Source organism: Dipodomys spectabilis, unplaced genomic scaffold, assembly GCF_019054845.1.
Source record: "Dipodomys spectabilis isolate Male_0828 unplaced genomic scaffold, ASM1905484v1 ptg000157l, whole genome shotgun sequence".
In the NCBI taxonomy this organism is placed as follows: Eukaryota; Metazoa; Chordata; class Mammalia; order Rodentia; family Heteromyidae; genus Dipodomys; species Dipodomys spectabilis.
Window position 1 is genome coordinate 3,185,971 of NW_024870834.1, and position 21,069 is coordinate 3,207,039.

General features: G+C 38.4%; 1 protein-coding gene across 6 annotated transcripts in view; it reads right to left on the reverse strand.

Moving 5' to 3' along the window:
• Vrk1 (VRK serine/threonine kinase 1) overlaps nucleotides 1–21,069 on the reverse strand; it is a 75,567-nt gene that overhangs the window by 16,679 nt on the left and 37,819 nt on the right. For all 6 annotated transcript variants that reach the window (XM_042692733.1, XM_042692734.1, XM_042692735.1 and 3 more), the window contains exons 4-11: nucleotides 18,109–18,178; nucleotides 15,660–15,747; nucleotides 11,576–11,684; nucleotides 11,350–11,442; nucleotides 8,528–8,660; nucleotides 7,612–7,732; nucleotides 7,109–7,167; nucleotides 5,948–6,126 (exon numbers count right to left, since the gene is read on the reverse strand). In XM_042692733.1, coding sequence (XP_042548667.1) covers nucleotides 5,948–6,126; nucleotides 7,109–7,167; nucleotides 7,612–7,732; nucleotides 8,528–8,660; nucleotides 11,350–11,442; nucleotides 11,576–11,684; nucleotides 15,660–15,747; nucleotides 18,109–18,178 — 852 coding nt within the window. The remainder of the gene's footprint in view (nucleotides 1–5,947; nucleotides 6,127–7,108; nucleotides 7,168–7,611; nucleotides 7,733–8,527; nucleotides 8,661–11,349; nucleotides 11,443–11,575; nucleotides 11,685–15,659; nucleotides 15,748–18,108; nucleotides 18,179–21,069) is intronic.

Here is a 21,069-nt window from a genome sequence, read left to right on the forward strand (position 1 = left end):
GGTACATTATGGTCTTCTCAACATATGGCCCAGATTAACCAGATACCCAACATAGCTACACCATGCATAATTTATCTACTTCTGTGAAATAATGTGAAGGTCTTCATGATCTTGATCTTGAGGCTGACAAAATTTCCCTAAATACAATATAAAAGCATTAGCCATAAACTATAAGACTGACTAATTCAGCTCCACTAAAAGAACTTCTATCAATAGACACTATATTAAAAGATTTATCACAGACTGGAAGGTGGAATGTACAGCACACATACTCAAAGTCTGGCAAATCAAAAGGAAGGTGATAACATTAGGAAGAGAGAGGAAGAGAGAGAGAGAGAGAGAGAGAGAGAGAGACTCGTGTGTATGTGTGTGTGTGTGTGTTGTGTATGTATGTGTGAGAGAGAGAGAGAAAGAGAGAGAACATGAGCACGTGAGCACTATTATTGGAGCTTGAACTTGAGGCCTTGTGGGTGATTAATTGGAGGTAAGGGTTTGACAAACTTGTCAAACCCTTGGCTTCAAACCACAATCCTCACATGTCAGCCATATGAGTAGCTAGGATTACAGGGATGAACCACCAGCACCTGGCTCCACAAATTATATCAAATGGGCAAAAAAACTGAAATGCAAAAATATAAAGTATTAAAGTAATATAAAGTAATAAATACAAAAAATATAAAGTAATAAAATTAAACTCAATAAGGCCACTAGGCATACAAAAAGGTCCCTCACAACAATATTCTTCAATGAAATCAAACCACTGACTCACGCCTACAATCCTAACTACTCAGGAGGCTGAGATCTCAGGTTCTCAGTTGGAAGCCAGCCCAGGCAGCAAACTCCAAGACTTCCATCTCCAATTAACCAGTAAAAAGCTAGACTAGAGGTATGGCTAAAGTAGTAGAGTACAAACCAGGAGCTAAAAAGCCCAGTGAGAGCATAAGGTCCTGAGTTCAATCCCCACTACTGGCAACACACACACAAAATCAGTGCACATACAACTAAAATAGGTAAAATGAAACATAATGTAATGTCTAGTATCCATGATTGGCGGTAACTGCTGGTGGGTTGGATATAAACTGAGAGGGCAGCTTTAGAGACGTGTTCAGAAGCCGAATATAACCATAGCAATGCAACCTAGTCTGAAATGAACATGCTTCCTGACAGAGATTCCAATAATATTCTTCAGAGCTGTAACAAGCAATAAGATTGAAGAAGTAATAAAAAGTCTCCCAACAAAGAAAAGCCCAGAGCCAAATGGATTCATGGCTGAATACTACTAGAACTTCAGAGAACACCAATCGCCACAAACTCTCCCATGAAACAGAAAAAGAAGGAACGCTGCATCGTTCAGTAAAGCCAGTATTACCCTCATTCCAAGACCAGAAGCCAGAAAAAGAGAATAGATTAATCTCGTGAGGAATACCGATGCAAAAATTTACAATAAATTTCTTGCAAATGGCTGGGTACCAGGAACTCACACCTGTCATCCTAGCCACTCAGGAGGCTGAGATCTGAGAAATGCAGGTCAAAGCCAGCCCAGGCAGAAAGTCCTCGCTACTCTTATCTCCAATCAACTACCAAGAAGCCAGAAGTAGAGCTGTGGCTCAAGTGGTAGAGCCAGCCTTAAGCAAAACAGCTCAGGGTCAATGTCCAGGCCCCAAGCTGGCACATATGCATGCATGCACTCATACACACAAACACATACAATCATTGAAAATAGAATTCAACATTAAAAAAATTAATCATAGGCCATGATCAAGTCAGTTTCATCCTTGGGATGAGTTCAGACATCCCCTCCGGGCCACATGGTATGTCATAAACCGTGTGCAATGCCATCCCCTGGGAGACAGGAGGAAACTGCCCACCAGAACAGCCACAGTCTCTCATTCAATTCTGTGCCCAGTTCCAGGCTCAGTGCCAGCAGACAATTATTTAACTATGGGAAGTAATTTTGTTCAGGAAAACGTTGGCAAGTCCAGTCAGCAACTGAGGTAGATGATAGATAGATAGATAGATAGATAGATAGATAGATAGATAGATAGATAGATAGATAGATAGATAGATAGATAGATAGATAGATAGATAGATAGATAGATAGATAGATAGATAGATAGATAGATAGATAGATAGATAGATAGATAGATAGAGACAGATATACATTATATACATACATCATTTTATAGTAGGGGTAAAAAATAGAGAAGCAAAGAAGAGTATGTGCACATTACTGACAGGGCTAATACATAATAGGAAACTGCAAGGTACCCATAAAAACCACAGGACCACGCTCTAGAAACCCAAGACTTTCTATGGAGTTGTACAGGCAACTTAGTCAACACCCTAAAAGAAGATGGCTAATAGCAGTATCCGTATCCTTCTTACTTGGTGAGCTTCTTCCAGTAAACTAAGCTATTTTTAGCCAACATTACAGGGAAGAATTTTTTTTTCCTGGTCCTGGGGCTTAAACTCTGGACCTAGGCTCTGTCTCTGACCTTCTTTTGCTCAAGGCTAGCACACTACTATTTGAGCCACAGAACCAGTTTTAGCTTTTTCAGAGTAATTTATTACAGGTAAGACTCACAGACTTTCCTGCCTTGAGTGGCTTCGAATTGCAGTCCTCAGATCTCAGCCTCTTGAGTAGCTAGGATTATAGGCGTGAGCCACCAGCACCCAGCTAGGGAAGAATTGTAGTTCCAGAGACCTAGCTCAGACTAGTTACATAAATTAGAACTTCTGCATAACTACGCAATTTTAGTACACACTAAATCTATTGCATTGTAATGTCAAGATTGGGGGGGGGGGGTATTGTGAGTTTTTCCCTTTGGTGGTACTGGAATTTGAACTTAGGGAGGCCCTCACACTTGCTAAGCAGCCACCATACCACTTGAAATAGCCACCCAAACCCAGCAACCCTTTGCTCTTTAGCTACTTTTCAAATATGGTGTCATGTTTTTTGCCCAGGCTAAGACCATGATCTTACCTGTGCTGACACACCCAGCTTGTTGGTGAAGGTGAGTATAACTAACTTTTTGCCTGAGCTGGCCTCTAATTGCAATCCTCCTCATTTCTGCCTACCAGTTAAGTATTATAGGCTAAGCCGCCAGGATCTGGCTAACCCTGTACTTTTTTTTTTTTTCTTTTTTTTGGGGGGGGGGGGAGGAGATCTGGTCATGGGGCCTGAACTCTGGGCCTGGGCGCTATCCCTCAGCTCTTCAGCTCAAGGCTAGCGCTCTACCACTTGAGCCACAGCACCACTTCCGGCTTTTTTCTTTTTGCTTATGTGGTGCTAAGGAATCGAACCCAGGGCTTCATGCATGCAAGGCAAGCACTCTACCACTGAGCCACCTTCCCAGCCCTAACCCTGTACTTTTTAAAGCAAGATTTATACTTAGTCTCTTTCTTCTCCAGCTTAAACATTTCCAAGGTTCTGTGCATTAAATAAAACTCTTTGGCTATTGAGCTAACAGTATTTCCAAGGGGGTATATTCCTATTTCACTTTAGTTTCCAAATATACAGCACCATAATGAAGCATGGTTGCAAACAATGGATAAAACTCTGCTTCTCTACTGTTGACCAATTCTTATAAATTCTACTATAAAGGATACCTCTTAGGAACATAAAAATATACATTGAGTTTATTAAACCTATCCCTTTCCAGAAAAGACTTCAGCCTAGTAACTATACAGTTTGTAACTTAAGACTTCAAAAGGAGAAAAGGAACAGGGAGAAAATGCAGCTTCCTGGTAACCAGAGGAGGGGAAAGCTCTTATAAACTTTGCTCTTTTAAAAACATAGGTACACTTAGATGAAGAATTCAGTTATAACACCACTGAACAACTAATATACTATTATCAAAACAAGTATCAGTAAGTGGAAACAATTTGGGGGAGGGCAGTGAGCAAAGGGGCAGTACACAATGGACAGCAGAATGATGAGCAAATGCAGTCATCATATTCAATGGACATAATGTAAACACTGAACTACTACTTGAGGGCAGGGATGGGAAAAAGGTATAGGAGAAAAATGAATGATATGACATTAACCAAGAAACACTATACTTATGGAATTGTAGCCCCATTGTACAACTACTTTAAAATAATACCAGGAAAAAAAAAAAAAGGCAGCATACTAGTTTCTCAAAGAGCAAAAGTCTTTTCCTTAAAGCTATATCATCAGCAGAGCCCTGCTTTAAAAGTTAGTCTGGCCCAATTACTTTACATTGCAAACAAAAGAAAGAAAAATTAACAATATTCATCTCACTTCAGTTGTAGAGCTATCAAAGCAGTTTCATGGCCTTACCACAACCTAATCTGAATTTTAATTAACTTCTTTTTACTACAAAGTTTAGCCTTGTGTCAGCAGTGAGTATACCAAAAAAAGTCAACTAATCAACTGAGCCTCCCAACGTTGCAACCTTTTCTTTTGCTTTAAGTGAAGCTGTATCCAGATGACCCCACAGGATATTCCCAGCTTCAGGAGCCATCAGGACGAATAGAAATCCAGGGCCACAGAGGGAAGCTCTGCGGCAGCTTGAACTCTGGTGTAATGTAAGCCAGCCTGCAGAAGCCAGGCTCACCCCAGCGTTGTAGGGACAAAGACAGGGATTTCCAGAGAGTGGGGTACTTTGGACAAGCTCCTTCTGCAGGAGAAATCTTGACTCCACAGTCAGTAAACTTCAGAGGAAACTAGCTGAAAATATTAATGCCAAGGAATCTGACAGAGCAGAAAGTGCACGCTGTCTGCTTCAGCCTGCGTGCGAACAATAGGTTCGCTGCACACGGGCTCCACTTTCTCTTCCCTTCAGTCCTGGATCTGGTTCCCAGCACACTTGCAGATGGCAAAAATGAACAGGTGCAATTGAGGACAAAACTTTAAAAAAACAATGTCTATGCAGCTGTGAGTGTCTAGATGACATTGTATAATGACATTACCATGAGACCAGATTTTCCTGATCCAATTTTGTGATACTAATCACCTTTGTCAGTTAAAGACAGGAATCTCTCTTAATAGGCTGCTCCTGATTTTAAAGATAAAATCTGTTTTCCAGTCTTTTTCTCATAGTTTAAAATTATGAGAGATCTGATGAAACCTACTGAAATTTGCAGTTAATAGCAGAGTTAATAATATGAAAAAGGTTTTTCTTTAACAAGATTTCCTGTCCCATATAAAACCAGCAGCTTATTTAGATGATAGCCAAGCAACTCACACCTGTAACCGAGCAGTCAGGAGGCAAGGGCAGGAAGATTGAAAGCTTGAGGCTAGCCTGGCTACAACAGTGAGACCTTGTCTTAAAAAATGAAAAACAAAGAAAAGTCATTTTAGTTAAGAAAGGAAACCAGTAAATATAACTAATTATTTAAAAAATAATCAATAGTGCATGTAGAAGTTAATGCAACCTCTATAATCTAAATTCTAAGGTGCTCTCAGGAGTCCTAAACACTCTGAAACACTTCTAGCATTAAGGTCATCATTTTGATGACTTTGATGATCTTTGAGCTCGCCAACATTCACTTAAACAGCAAAATAATGTTCAAATGACAGAACAGACCAATAAAAAGACCAATTACATCTGCCCAGTTTGAAGAGGTCAAATATTAACACACCATCAACACAGAAAAACTGAGCTAAGATTGAGCCCAAGATATGACTGAGGGGGAAGATGCAGATAATCAGTTGGGTCAGGGTCAGCAAAATCCTTCTGCGGGCTTATCAGCATCACAAGGTACCATCCTAACACATACGCAGCTATGTATGTCCAGTAGTAGCCTATGTAGTTATTTCCCACAAGCCTCTATACTTTGGCTACACTGTAAAAGGAGTTTGTCCTTGCAAGTGATAAATATTTCATTGTCAATCTATTATTTTCATCACAGAATTATTCTTGTACTTCACTATTAGCACAGGTTAACTTGTAAGAAGCGCGAGGAGGATGTGAGAGTTCACCTTTGTCACTGCTTTGGATTTCAGTCCGCCATTCTCCACAGCACTCAGGTCCAGTTTACCATCATCCTTACTTCCTATGGCCTTTAGCCCTTGTAGAAGAATGTCACGTAAATTCTGATACAGAGGCTTCTCAGTGTAGTTCAGTAATTTCACAGTTTCCAGGTATTTAGCAATTTCACCTGAAAAATAACACCATCCTTTTCTAAACTGTAATCAAAATTTGATCTAGTTCTCCTACCTGTACGAACATAATTTATGACTACCATAAAATGAGAATGTGTGTGTGTACATCTTGTCAAGAAGAGTCTTTTGTTGCAATCACTTGTCCAATGAAAAGTATGTTTTTAATTTGGGAATTGACAAGCAAAATAAAAATAAATTTTAAAAAATTTTAGATAGACTGTAAAAACAAATGGTAATTGTGAAAGACAAAAAAAATTTACTTAAGACAAATGTTAAAAAGCACAAAAAGAACTAGAGTAGACTGGGAGTAGGATACTACTCTTGTTTTTCTTTTTATTTTGTGCCAGTACTGAGGGTCGAGTCTCAGTCCCCTGAGCCCAAGCGCTATCCTGTAGTTTTTCCACTCAAGGCTGGTGATCTATCATCACTTGAGGCACAGCTCTACTTCCCCCTACTGAGTTTTGAACTCAGGGCCTCACACTTGCCAAGCAGGTGCTATGCAGAACCCTAGCCCTTTGGGCTTTTTTCATTTTTTTAAATATAGTCTCTCATTTATGCCCTAGTCAGCTTGGATGCTCTTGTTGATGTGTCCTACAGAGTGGAGATGACAGGCATCTGTCACCATATGCAGCCTTTTCATTGGTTGAAATGAGGGAGGAGGGAGAATCTTTCTAACGTATTACCTGAGCTGGCCTCAAACCATGATCTTCCTGATCTTTGCTTCCCATGTTGTTAGGATTATAACAAGCCACCACACTGGGCTTAAAATAAAGATTATTAAAATTAAATGTCCTTAAGTACAATGAACTGAACAACTGAATGAGTCTCACACAGCCACCCAACTGGGGAGTGGGAAGTGCCTCTTTGAGATACCCCAGTACAAAGTCTACATCTAAAACCACCAGAACTTGTGCATGAGACATATTTCATGGGCATCACACTTTTCTCCTCCCTACCCACATTTCAGTCTTTTCCTACCTGGCTTGTTTTTCTCAGGAAAACATTTATCCATCAAGCCTGCAATATCTTCTCTGTATCTGTTAAAAATGAAACAGTCAAACATGGTATCATAGATTACCTATCTAGTAACAGTAAATTGCACACTAAGTAGCATTGTATTATATCCCAAATATGATTTCAGATAGTCTTCTAAAATAAACCGAACCAACTCCAAAGAACCTTACTGTTTAACATGTAGTTTCTAATTTCTACATTGGTGTCAGTTAAAGCTACTGTTCTGAGCTGGATATGGTGATGCATACCTATAATTCTAGCACTTGGGAGGCTGAGGCAAAAGGATCTCAAGTTCCAGGAAAGCCTGGACTACAAAGCAGGACCCTTTCTCAAAACAAAAAACACATACAAATTTTAAAACAAAACATTAAAACACTATAGTTCCTGTCCAGAAATTCTGACTAAAACTATTTTCCCTAGCATAACTTATCCCCCTCCCCCCACCAAAGTTTTAAGTTGTCCTTTACCTAATTTTGGAATCTCTAACATAGTTTGGATCTTTCAAATTATCCTCCCAAGGAAGATGGCCGCTAAGCCACTGGATCATGCAATAACCAAGTATTTCCAAATCACCACGTCGTGAAGGCGCTACAAATACAAAAGAAGATTAAGCACACTAAAAATCATTTTCAAGGTCCAAGTTAGGGTGTATATAAAGCAGTCAGTGAAGTGAAGCAGGCTACTCCAGGCTCTTTCCATCATCGTGTCAGCTCTTGCACTGAAAGAACCGAGCATTAGGCCTCATTACAACAAACTTATCTCCCACTAACGATCATCCAAACTCATAAACTTTAGGATCACAAACTCAGACTATTAATCTAGGAAGACAAAATTATGAAACTATGACACATGTAATATTGTGTTTGGAAAGTATAAATCCAACCAGCCTGCAATCATACATAAAAGTAATTGGACGTCCTGAGTACAGGTAGATGAACCTGCTCAGTTATCTTCAAGCAGGAGCATGGTGGGAGACACCCTGTTCCACAAAAGTGGGAGAATAAGCGGACACTGGTGGCTCATACCTGTCATCCCAGGTACTCAGAAGACTGAGATCTGAGGATCATGGTTCAAAGCCAGCCCAGGCAGGAAAGTCCGTGAGACTCTTATCTCCAATTAACCACAAGAAAACTGGAAGTGGTGCTATAGCTCAAGTGGTAGAGCACTAGCCTTGAGCTGAGGGACAGCACCCAGGCCCAGAGTTCAAGCCCCACAAACCACCAAAAAAAAAAAAAAAAAAAAGAGAGAGAGAATAACCTCTATCCCCTTTCCCATCCCCACTTTGTCTCTTCCAATCCTTATCCATCTGCATCCATCAAGAATTGTGTAAGAACTCAGTTGAAAACATTAGTAGGGTTTCTCATTCAAAAACTGTGGACATACCCACGCCATTGTGAGCATCGATGCTGGTGAATTCAATAGTGCCATCATGACATCTTTTGGGGTCTTCTTTGTATTCTTTATGAACTCCTTCCGGGCAGTAGCGATAAGCAAGGCCATAATCCACCAAGTACACCTATAAATTTCCAATAATCAAGACAATTTAAAGGCAAAGCAATTGTACGTGCTACTTTAAAATATAGAATTAAGGGCTGGGAAGGTGGTTCAGTGGTAGAGCGCTTGCCTTGCATGCCTGAGGCCCTGGGTTCGATTCCTCAGCACCACATAAGCAAAAAGAAAAAAGCCAGAAGTGGCGCTGTGCCTCAAGTGGTAGAGCACTAGCCTTGAGCTGAAGAGCTGAGGGACAGCGCCCAGGCCCAGAGTTCAGGCCCCACAACCGGACCCAAAATAAATAAATAAATAAAATATAGAATTAAATATTATTTGGGGGTCAATTCACCTACAAAGGCAAATACTCCAAATGAGTGAAATGCAAAACGCACACAATAATTTTTTTAAAAATCACTTCATTTACTTAAGGAGATCTAAGTCAGAAACTTGCACATTCTTGATCTCCTACAATTCTACTGATCTACAAAACCAGCCCAGGAATCTGTTTTGACTAAAAATATTAAATGACCATGTGACTATATTCTGGATAATATCATTTGATACTCTTGATATACTTTTTTTAGAGAAGTATATGTTAAACTTATAATTAATCTTGTCTTGCTGAGCAAGTCTCATAGAGCTTACACTTTCTCACAAGGTCTAATACAAAAGTGAACACAAAAGTAAACCATCAATACGTATTGAAATACAAACAATACTCTGCATGAAAACAAGCACACAGTACAAGATGCTAAATTAATTAACACATGATGCAACAGTTATCTTCTATTCCTATTTCTTCAGTTATAAAATGGTCAAATATCAATTTACTACATAAAAATACTTCAAGGTTTCAAATAATGATCTGAAGGACTGAACGTGGTGGTGTAGACCTGTAATCAGTTACATATCAGGTACAGATAGAGGACGGCAGCTTGAGACTAGCCCGGACAAAAAAGTTAGCAAGACTTTACCTCAACAAACAAGGTGGTGCCACAACACACAGCTGTAAGGCCAATTTTGCAGAATGTAGAGATAGGAGGATCAAAGCCCCCTAAGGCCAGGCTTGGGCAAAATCATAAAAATCTATCTGAAAGGAAACTGAAAGCAAAAATGACTAGGGATATGGCTCAAGTAGTAAAATGATTACCTAGCAAAGGTAGGGCCCTGAGTCCAACCCAATACTATTAAAATAAAGAGAAAAGAAAAAAAACAACTTTTAGATGAGACCCTTATCTATATTAAATTTCTTTATTTTTATGTCTGTACTGGAGCTTGAACACTGGGCCTCAAGTCTCTCACTTGGCTTCTCCTTGTAGGCTGGTGCTCTACCTCTTTAGCATAGCTCCACTTCTGGCATTTTACTAGTTAATTGGAGAAAAGACTCTGGCCCCGCTAACTTTATACCGAGATCCTCAGATTTTAGCCTCCTGCACAGATAGAGTACAAGGTTACACCACCAGCACCCAGCTTCTTATCTACATTTAAATACTACAAATTAATAATTAAATATTAATCACTTCATAATTAACCTATCTTTGCACAATGTATCTACAATCTGTATGGCACATATATGTGGTTTTGATTAGCCTATTTCCTGATTTCCTGTTTCCCATAGCCCCTGTTACAGTTTTCCTTCAGGTAACTAAGTACAGGGATAAGGTAAAACTAAAATCAAGTATAAGGATGGATCAAACACTAAAAAAGTAATCCTATCCAAAGCACATGCCTGCAAATTGATGAGTTAAACTTCTGTATTATACAAATGCAGCCCACTTCAATTAATGGGATCCTTACAACTTACTTTCTTAGCTATGTTTGGTTTGTTATTTTGTTTTTGCTATTTGAGATAGCATCTCACCATGTAGTGTAGGGCTACCTGGGACTCTTGAATATTTCCTGCTTCAGCCTCTCAAGTGCTAGGAATACAGGTATACACCACCAAACCCAACTCTTGTTTTTATCAGAGACGTATTCAACACAGTTAAAATGCTTTAAAATGCTTAAAAGTCTTCCTATTACATACAAGACCAAAAAGTGAATACAGGTTAAGTACCATGACCCCACTATGAATGACAACTGAACTTGACAAATTCCATGAATAACAGGCACAAGAAAACTGTGCAGATCCCTCCCTCCATTCCAAGTAAACTGACCCAAATGAAGGGCCAGTAGTAGCTTTTCTCCACTTAAACAATACAAAGTAGAAAGGCATGTAACAAACTTTTTAAAATGCACATCTGAATTCCAAACACTAAGGGTATACAAATTTAGACAGCTCAGATATTTCTGTAAACCAATTGATTTGAATAATCAACATGTTAAAGACCAAATTTTCCAAGTAACAGAACACTTACATTTGATGGATTTCTTGAACAAAGGAAATAAAAAAAGTGACAACGCAGACAGGCAAACATAATTCATTGGTGTACTATGTAATTTTAAGCTTCCACCCCCAAACAGCTATTTGAAATTCATTTTGTATCACAAGCACTTCTTCTGAATATTATTTAGGGTAAAATAGCCAACTTGATAAAGTGCCAGCAAATTGCATCAAAAATGTAGAATGTTAACTAGATAAAAGTGTCAAAAAGAAATATTATTACCCGATCTACTTCATAAAGTAAAACTTCTGCTTGGGTTCAAGAGTTCAGAACAACCATATTTGTTTTCAAACGTGTTTTAAATAGTAGAAACTAAAGTTATGAAACTACCTGGTCAGGATTCTTGTAGCTCAGAAGAAGATTTGAGGCCTTAATATCTCCATGTACATACTCATGCTCGTGAATATATTCCAGAATTTCCAGCTATGAAAATATCACACACAATAAAATTAATGCAGTACCCAACAGCAGCCAGCAGAGGACCAAGCTTCAAGAGAAACTTGCCTTCACTGTATTAAAAACAATTGTTTTCCAAACAAGAATATAGCTCACATACAATTCTTAAGCTTAGCTGCAACACAGTTTTCCGAGAAAATCTTCTAGCATTAGCTTCATATATTTTCTGAAGGTCACTCCCAAAGCGATCCATTATCATAAACCTGTAACTGAAGACCAACAAAAAAAAAAGGAAAGGGCAATGAAGAAAATATAACTGAGGAGAATATCCCAACATTTCACAGACATTATTCTCCTTTCAAAATGATTTTTTTCAAGTCAATGTTTAATAAGACAGTATTCTTTAAAATCAAAACAGGAGAAAATACGTACAAGCTTTGAACATTTCTACTAATTAGAAATCAGGAATTCCTATTTCTTGCCCGGTCTTTTACTCAGAGGGCTTCTTCCAAGTCTGTTATGCTGAGGAGGTAACATTCTACTTACAATAACACTCACGCAGACTGTCTAACACACTCACCTGCAATAAAACTAAGATTGTCTGAATGAGAATGAGAACCCTGTACTGGTCCCTCTCCTGAGTCCAGTCTGTTTCTAGACAGCCCCCCTCCTTCCTGGGGCTGCTCCTCTACTTCCTGGGTACATTCAGCAGCCCCAACTTTCTGTTATGACCAAGTTTGTCAGAGAAGCTGTAACAACTAAGTTCAATAACAATCCTTTAAATGATGAGAAAGAATAGTTAAAACATTAAACACTCAATGGCCAAGATGTAGAAAATAAATACGCTGGCAAATTGCAAAGGTTTTTGGTTTTACCACCAAACAGCTGTCACGTCGACCAAGTAACATTACTTCACTTCCTTGGCTGCAATGGTGACAAAAGTAAAATGAAGTAGGGACTCATCTCACTAATGGCTTTTCTAACCCTCAAATTTCAAGGCTTGGTATAGACTAAAAAGCCTTACTGGCTTGCAGTAACATTATTTAGTTTTTCCTCTGAAGATCACTTGTGTCTTCAACAGTTTTCCAAATTCCAACTTGTCTTATTAATCCTTCCAAGCTATCAATAAAAACCAAGACCACACTCAAAATGTGTCAGAATGTCTTCCAACAGGGATGGCATAAGGAGACATGCTAAGAGGCAGCTTTGGCCAAACACTTGGTATGAGCATAACACTGTTCAAAGCACATGAACCTCACTGCACGGATACTAGGGGGCGCTCCTGTCACCTTTAGTTCAAAACAAGAAAACTGACAAGTCTGTCTTCTAGGAAGTGGTGGGCCCACACTTCTAACCACACCAAGTTTCTAAGTCAGGAGAACACAAAATCCCACTTACTAAGAGGTTTATGACAACAATACAGTATGCTTATTTTAACAAGGAAGGAAGAACCAACTCATATATATATTTTTTTTAAAAAACATGATAATACAAAATTCAGGATTCTTTACATTGTTGAATTGGAAGAAAAGAGATCTTGTCTGCACATTTTAAATAATGTGGACAATGTAAAGTGTTTTGTCCAAAGTCAAACAGTGGTGTGAAAAAAGTGTCTTTTCTGTCAAAGTAGTCTGCTTCCTTTCTGTTTAAATATTGAAAGAATTTTCTAAAGGGTTCCTGCCTGGGCAGGTGGCTTGACCTTTGTTGTCCTTATATAGATCCTTTTCCTGAGCACTTTAATTACTACATCCTGTTAGATGCTCCTTGAATTTTACTTGCATTGTTAATTAAGCCACACCCCTTTGCAGATTGTGAACCTGAGCTCAGCCAATCTGAGCAGAGGGTGGGGCCTGCTCTGTTAGGAATAAAAAAGGAGCAGCCTGCCTGCTGTGTGTGCTTGCTTTCCCGTTTTTTAGCTGATGGTGCACTCTCTCTCTCTACACAGGTAAACTTTGCCTTGCCAAGTACCTTTCGAATTGGTGTCCTTACTCCTATGTGACACCCCAACATCCCAAGCTATTTCTAACAGTGGCAGAAAAAAATCACTCATGTAATATTTCCTCTTACCAGGACCTCTAAAGTAAAAAAGGAACAGTAATTTTATCCTGGTTTTCCTTTATAGCAGGCTTTGAAAGGTTCAGAGATGAGACCATAACAAATATTTTTACAAATAAGATTTTACAAGAAAGTGATGTGTGTAATTATAATAACACATGTGTTATTACTCCCTCTGTGATAGTCTAAAAGAGGGCTCAAACACTATTGCTCACTTCAGCATAAGGTCTGCTAACAAACTATATTAAACAGGTCTTTGTTTTTGTGCACATGGCAACTCACTCCTCTAAACAATCTCTTCATCTCACCATGGCTAAATAACAAATATCAACTAAAGCTTCTGCAAATTACAGAGAAACTGTCACCACACTCTTCCGGAAAGTCAGCTCTATCACATCACCAAGTACTATGATCTAACTATGTTACCGCTGAGTAACTCCACTAACATAAAAACTTTGATGCATACTTTTCTAGGGAGTTGGATAAAACAATTCAAGTAACAGGAAGACAAAAACCAGATTAACTTATTTCATAATGGTAACAGCTAACAGTATTTCTGGTGAGGAAGGGTGATTGGAGAACAATCTTACTTTCTACTTCTTCCCACTTCAAAGAAGTTTACTCATTATTTTAAAAGAGCCTCAACCAGAAAAGGAAATCAGCACATCATATGTAACTCTCATGTGTCACCTACTCCTTTGAAGGAGACAACTATGCAAACTCAATCTGCAGAAACAGCAGGTGTGAGATCACCACAGTAAGCTGTGATTAAGATTAAGGATGGAGCCCATGAAGCTCTAGTCAGCACTTCGGCCCCTCTGAGGTTCTCTGGGACAGTGCCCTCGTGGGACTGCCTACCATCAGCCTTGACTGTCTCTCTCAGGCTCTGGTCACCTCACAGCAAACTTATTCCTGCAAAACTCTAAGTGACAATGTGGTACACATGGTACGAGCAGCCCCACACTCTGTGAGAGATGGTCGCATCTCAAATAAGATACTAGCTACCAGCTACCAACACTTGCCCTACCTCTCAAGTCTTTCCTAATAGAACACCAATTTAGTTTCAGGCATTCCATCCTCTCCCACACAACTCATGTTTTACCAGAACAATCACTGTGGCCACTTGGCCTTTGCAGTAACTGACTTAAGAATCAGTACTGACAAAATTTGGACTGAAAAAAACATTAAGGGTTAGCCTGCCACAGGACTGGGAAAGTATTCCAAATCTGCCTCTGGGAACTTTGCATGAAGTCTAGAAATATGCAGCTACCCTGAGAATATACAAGGAAAGCCAAGATGAAGGCAAACAAGCAGGTCAGGCCAGGTATGATGGCATATACCTCCAGAACTCAAGACTGAAGATGGACGACAGGTATGATGGCATACCTGCCTGACTGTCCAAGGCTAGCCTGAGCTGCACAGAGCAACCCTTCCTGTGTCTTGCCAGTACAAGACAAGGAACCAGGGCCCTTGGTGACTGCTTAAGAGAGCTACGGCAGTCTTCCTTTACTTGGAACTGAGAGCATTTTAACCAATACACCCCTATTTTCAAACTAAATCTATTCCTGAGGTCTCAGTACCAGCCCAGTCATAAAGCTCCAATCATCCATTCAAATATTTAAATTCTGCCCATTGTGCATTGAAATAATAAAGAGGTTTTCTCCAACTTAGCTATGTGAACAACATTCTTACTTTCTCAAGGCCTAAGACATTTGAGTCAAAAAATTTACCTAAGTTAGCACATAGTTGTTCCCTAAATGTTTCAAACATGTTTATATTTCCTCCCTAGCTAGATTAGTTTTGATAAAGAACAGGATTCTGATTTTTTTTCCATAGCCAGATTATGTATCCAACATGAAATACCAAGTAGAATCCTAAGAGTTCTCCCTTGTGTAAAGGACATGAAGAGGCGTTTCACGAACATACATACACACACCAAAAAAAAGCCAGGCCCCTTAGCGTAGGCTTTCTGTCTGTCAGTGGGTTACACTCAGAAGGCCTCCAGAGCAGTGATCTGCTGCTATAGGAAGAAGGCCGAGACAGTATCTTACTCATCTATTTCCAACCACATTTGGTCCACACAGCCCAGGTAAAAGTCTATGGACAGGTGGATGCTCAATAAGTAACGCTGACTAAAGATAGGAAATGTCCAAAAAGGAATGGGAAAAAAAATCCCATGCAGTTTTTACCTTTTTCCATTTTTATCATGTAGACCAGATCCCCAATACTTAGGAACACCAAGGTACTTCAGTTTATGGGAGTGAATCCATTTCTGAACTGCAAGTTAAAATGGATACTGGATTTCAATTGCTTTATGTAAATGATCATTTTAAAATAAAACATTAAGAGCAGAATACAGTTATAAAGACTTCACCTTTATTAACAGAGTATGGTATAACATGAAGTATTTTATAAACAAAACATTTTATTAATGCTTGTTACCCTGTCTTTAACATTCTTTAAAATAAAAAAAAGATTGCAATAACTATTAGTATACATCTAGGATAATCTTACCAGACAAGCAAAAAGGTCAAATGCTATGTACATACAACCATATAAGATGATGCTAAGCAACCCCAAGATAGGGACACAGAGGTTTTACCTTTGTTGCTGTTGTTTTTAATGTATTTATAATGTACTATGTGATTTTCTGTTTCTTTTGTATGGGGTTTCCCCATGGTATAACCTCTGTTGTCATTGTATTTGATTCCAGTGTCCTGCATCTTGTATATACATTTCTCTAATTTGGGGAGGGGAAGGGAAATAACAAAATGTTGAAACACAGATTGACCCACCATAACAATGAGATGTACAAGACACTATGCTGAAAACAAACTTTACACTGGAAGGAGGGAGGTGGAAGGAAGGGAGGGACAGTAGGGAAAAAACAAAGGAGGGGGGTACCAATTCTCAATAGGAAATGTACTCATTACCTTACTCATGTAACTGTAACTCCTCTGTACAGTATCTTTACAATGAAAAATAAAATACATATAAAAAATAAATAAAAATAAAAATATGCAAGCAGCATTTGTTGTTGTTTCGTATGTATGTGTATGTGCACATGCACACCAGTGCTGGCACTTTGGGCTCACGTGCTGTTCCTTAGCTTTTTCATTCAAGGCTGGAGTTTTACCACTTCAGCCACAGCTCCACTAAGACTCGTGACTTTCCTACCTGCCTGGCTTCATACCAAGATCCTCAGGTCTCAGCTAGGATTACAAGGCATGAGCTATCAGCACCTGGTTCAAAAGCATTTTTTAAAGTTTTTATTTGGTTTTGTTTTGCCAGGCCTGGGGCTTGAACTCAGGGACTGGGCACTGTCCCTGAGCTTCTTTCGCTCAAGACTAGCACCCCACTTGAGCCACAGCTACATCTCCAGCTTTTTCTGTTTATATGGTACTGAGGAAACAAACCCAGGGCTTCATGCGTGCTAGGAAAGCACTCTACCACTACGCCACATTCCCAGACCTCAAATATTATTTAAAAAAAAAAAAAAAAAAACAAGAGCTGGGAACTGGTGGCTTATACCTGTAATCCTAGCTACTCAGGAGGCTGAGTTCAAAGCCAGCCCCATTCAGACTCTTATCTCCATTAGCCATTCAAAAACTGCAAGTGGGGTTGTTGTGACTGAAAGTGTTAGAGTGCTAGCCTTGAGCAAAAGTGCTCACAGACAGTGCCCAGGCCCTTAGTTCAAGCCCCACAACTCTCACTCACACACACACACACACACACACACACACAAATAGCCAGGAACTCAGACCTATTAAGCCTAGCTTCTCAGAAAGTTGAGATCAGAGGCTCAAAGTTAGAAGCCAGACAAATCAAATCTAAGAGAACTCTCTCCTCCGATTAATCACCAAAAAGCTGGAAATTGAACTGTGACTCACGTGGTAGAGTGCCAGCTACGAGGAAAAAAGCCAAGCAAGAGAGAATTTGAGGCTGGAGTTCAAGTCTCAGTACTGGCACAAGACAAAAAAAAAAAAAAGTAAAACCATACTACTAGGTACAGTAATTTTCTTTCTCTATGCAAATATTTATTTGCTTCCATAGGAAGACTTATTTTTACTCTACAAGTTGAGGATTTCCTCTATAACTTGTATATCTTCTCTTCAATCAGCATCAAAATGTAGGGAAGATGGAAGGAAGCTTTTCTCTCACTCTAACATAGGTCTGGAGTTCTTAAGAGGGAAAAGAAAGGAGATATCTGAGGAGCTCAGTTGGAAGCTACAGAGGGTGAGAGCAGCTATCAAACTCAAGGACTAAGGCTACTTTCAATACAGAACAATATTTTCTAAGTCATATGTCACTCTTTATATCAATATAAGTGAAATATAATTGAAAAAAACTATTAAGACATCAAGATCACCTCACAGAAATGTCATTTAAACAAATTTAACTGTCTGGGAGTTTTTTGGTGCAAGAATGGGACTCAAATTCCGTACCTGACACTTTTGCTCATTGGCTAGTGCTCTACCAAGTGAACCATCCCTCCAATCCCAAATTTACATTTTTTTTATAAAGGAAAAAAAAAATAACAAGGAGCCATACGATGGAATGCTCTAGCCTTGGCCTATACAAGCAAAACAAAATGAAAAGCAGTGTTTTAAATGTGAACACATATATTATATTGCTTACTTTGCTCTGGTTTAGCAGCTCGCTGGTAAAACTTTAATTCAGTAAAAAGAGGTCCATTGTCACTGGGTTCCTTAAAATATAAGAGTGTGTTAGTACTAATGCTAGTTAAACTACTAAGTTATTTTCAGTGAAACTTCAAAACAGACTAATTAATTTTCCTTTCAAAAGATTGCAATTTGATAAATTTAAAACTATGCATTAAGTTCAACTCCTTAGAATTATTTCAGATATTCTCAGAATAGCCTCTCAGCCCTAAATTTCTCTCAAATTCCATTTTTATAAGTGATAAATTATACAACATCAAATATACAGCTCAGTTTTCACAGAAGTTTAAGAAAAGTGCTTGAACTAATTTTATCTTTATTAAGCTTTCCCTTAAGCAAAGACCAGCAACCATGTTAACTCTATCACCAAAGGGCTACAAGATATTGCTGAGATTTAATAAAATGCCAATACCCAACTTAACCAATTAATGGCAAAATCCTATTCCTTTGTTCTTTCTTACTTACTGCTTGCTCTATCTGGTGTGCCAGGACTGGTAGAAACAGGACTCATTCATTCTGATCTCCAGAGCAAGCCCTGTTCACTGAACTCCCTCTTTTTCTTTCTCACATGAATTCCCAAGGTTTTTATGTACACGTGATAATTTGAAGTTAAAATAACTGTTTTTTCCACAAATTTTACTGAGCTACATTCCTTTCCCAGCTTGAAAACTATTAACAATTTAAAGTATCTGCAAAGAAACAAACATTTGTAAAAAGTTTCTGCCTATAAAGAATTTATCTCATTAAATAAAGAATAGAAAGGTCTTTTAATTCTGTGGGTTTTTCAGTAAGCAGATTTTGTATGGTTAATCAAGTTTTTTTTTAATGTTTGATATTGTTATTACCATCTTTATTAAAGGTAAGAAATAATTTGAAATTAAGGATCTAAAAAATTTTTTGAAAACTTCAAATGAAGCAAACATTAATTGCTTTTCTTTTAGAAGGTATGAGAAGAAAATGATTCTGGACAGCAAACCTGTATAGTTGGTATTGAAATTTATTAGAGTATTAAAGGAACTGATAATTGAGGTTGATTGTCTTAACATGAGCTCTCTGGGTACTAGATCCTTTGCAAATACTTGAAATATATTCACTTTCTTTTTTATTCAATCTGCTTAACTACTAATCAATTTTACTCCTGGAGATTTAGATAAAACCAAACAGTTCTATTACCTCAGATTTATTGTAATTCAAAAATTATGTAAGTGATCGATTCGTGCTTACAGGAAGGTACTGCCAATTTTCAGTGAAGCAGCACCCAGTTATGAATGATGAGCCCTTCACAGCATGTTGGTCAACCTGTACACGCTTGTATCAGAACCTAAACATAAGCTTTTCTCCTGACAGCTACACGTGCAGCCTGGTTTTAGAACACCCCGTATTGTAAGATACCAGCCTTGGCATACACGGGCTCAGCAAGTCACTGACTCCTCAAAACAGAACCAAGCCACACACTCAAGTCTCCATATCCTGTGGTTTCTCCCTGTCAACAAGGGTAGCCAAAGACATCAGAGAATGTATAAAACAAACAAATGAACACGAATCACAGAATCAATGCAAGGGAAATCAAAGAGAAGGAACTTTGGTTAATTTTTGGAATAGCTCGTTAATAAAACTAAGCCTGAAAAAGGGTTTTCATAAGACAACTCCTAGCTTATTACCATCAATATGAAATTTTGATTTATTCAGTTCCAAACTCTGTCATATCAACTTTAATTTTTAAGTTTCCTTCAAGCAATAATTTATTAACTTAAAATAATGAGAGTCAACCATACCCATTAGGCCATTATAATGAAAGCCTTACTACAATGAAGGCCTTTTGAGCTCATTTCATACTTTTACTAATCCAATAAGCTTCCATTATGAGAAAATAAAGGAGCTACTCCTTGGCACTGCACACTAGCCAAAGCTAGCTATTTCTGTTGAAGAAAATACCTTAACTCATAACTAAAGTTTTATTAACATATTTCAAATCTAAAATACTTTGCCAGCTCTGTAATAGCCAAGATTTAGAAAAGAAATTGGGACTGACATTTTAACTAGAATATCACTAAACGTTTCCTTAAGACTTCTAAGTGTCAAAATGAAGATGACAACAGAAAAAAAATAAAATGTGATACATTTCAATGGCACCATCTAAAAGCAACTGGCTGCCATTTAAAAACGAAGATGTACAAAGTTTCTCCTTCCTACAAAAAAAATATTATATCTGAATTGAAAATTCAGGTCACTTCTCATAACATCAGCAGGTAAAATTAAACATCAGTCAGCAAACTTCTTTGCCAGGAGCTTTAGAATACAATTTTCTACCAGTTGGCACTTAGTTTATACAAGCCAAAAATAACCCAACCTCCATCTCCAGGTCTGCTCCTGACATGACTACAAAGGGTGATTCCAGCTGGGGAATATAGGTATAGATATAGATATAGAAAGACAGAGACAGAGACAAGAAAGAGACCAGAGGAGAGAGGCAGAGGCAAGAGAGACTCCACATGCATTATCTAACTATTACCAATTTCCCGCTTAAAAATGAATAAATAATCACAGTATCTCCACTATCTAGAAGCTAAGTACAGTGAGCCAGGATGACCCAGCATCACAGCTCCACAGCTGCTTACATGAGCCAAGACTAAAGACCAAAAACACAGACTATCACTGGGTATGGGGAGAACATTCGTAGTAAGTGCCTAAACACCCATCTTGAGTATGTCTGTCTTAACTTCACGGCAAAACCAAATAGAAGATTTTATGGGTTAACCATTTAGAGCTTTTCATACAGTAGATATATCAGCAATAACCCAATTCTTTGACAAGTCTTCCATATGAAAATAAAAGCTGATACCAGAAGCAATCCCTAGGAAAAGGATCTCAGAACAAGAATTAAAAAGTGAATGGACATAACTCCATATAAAATACC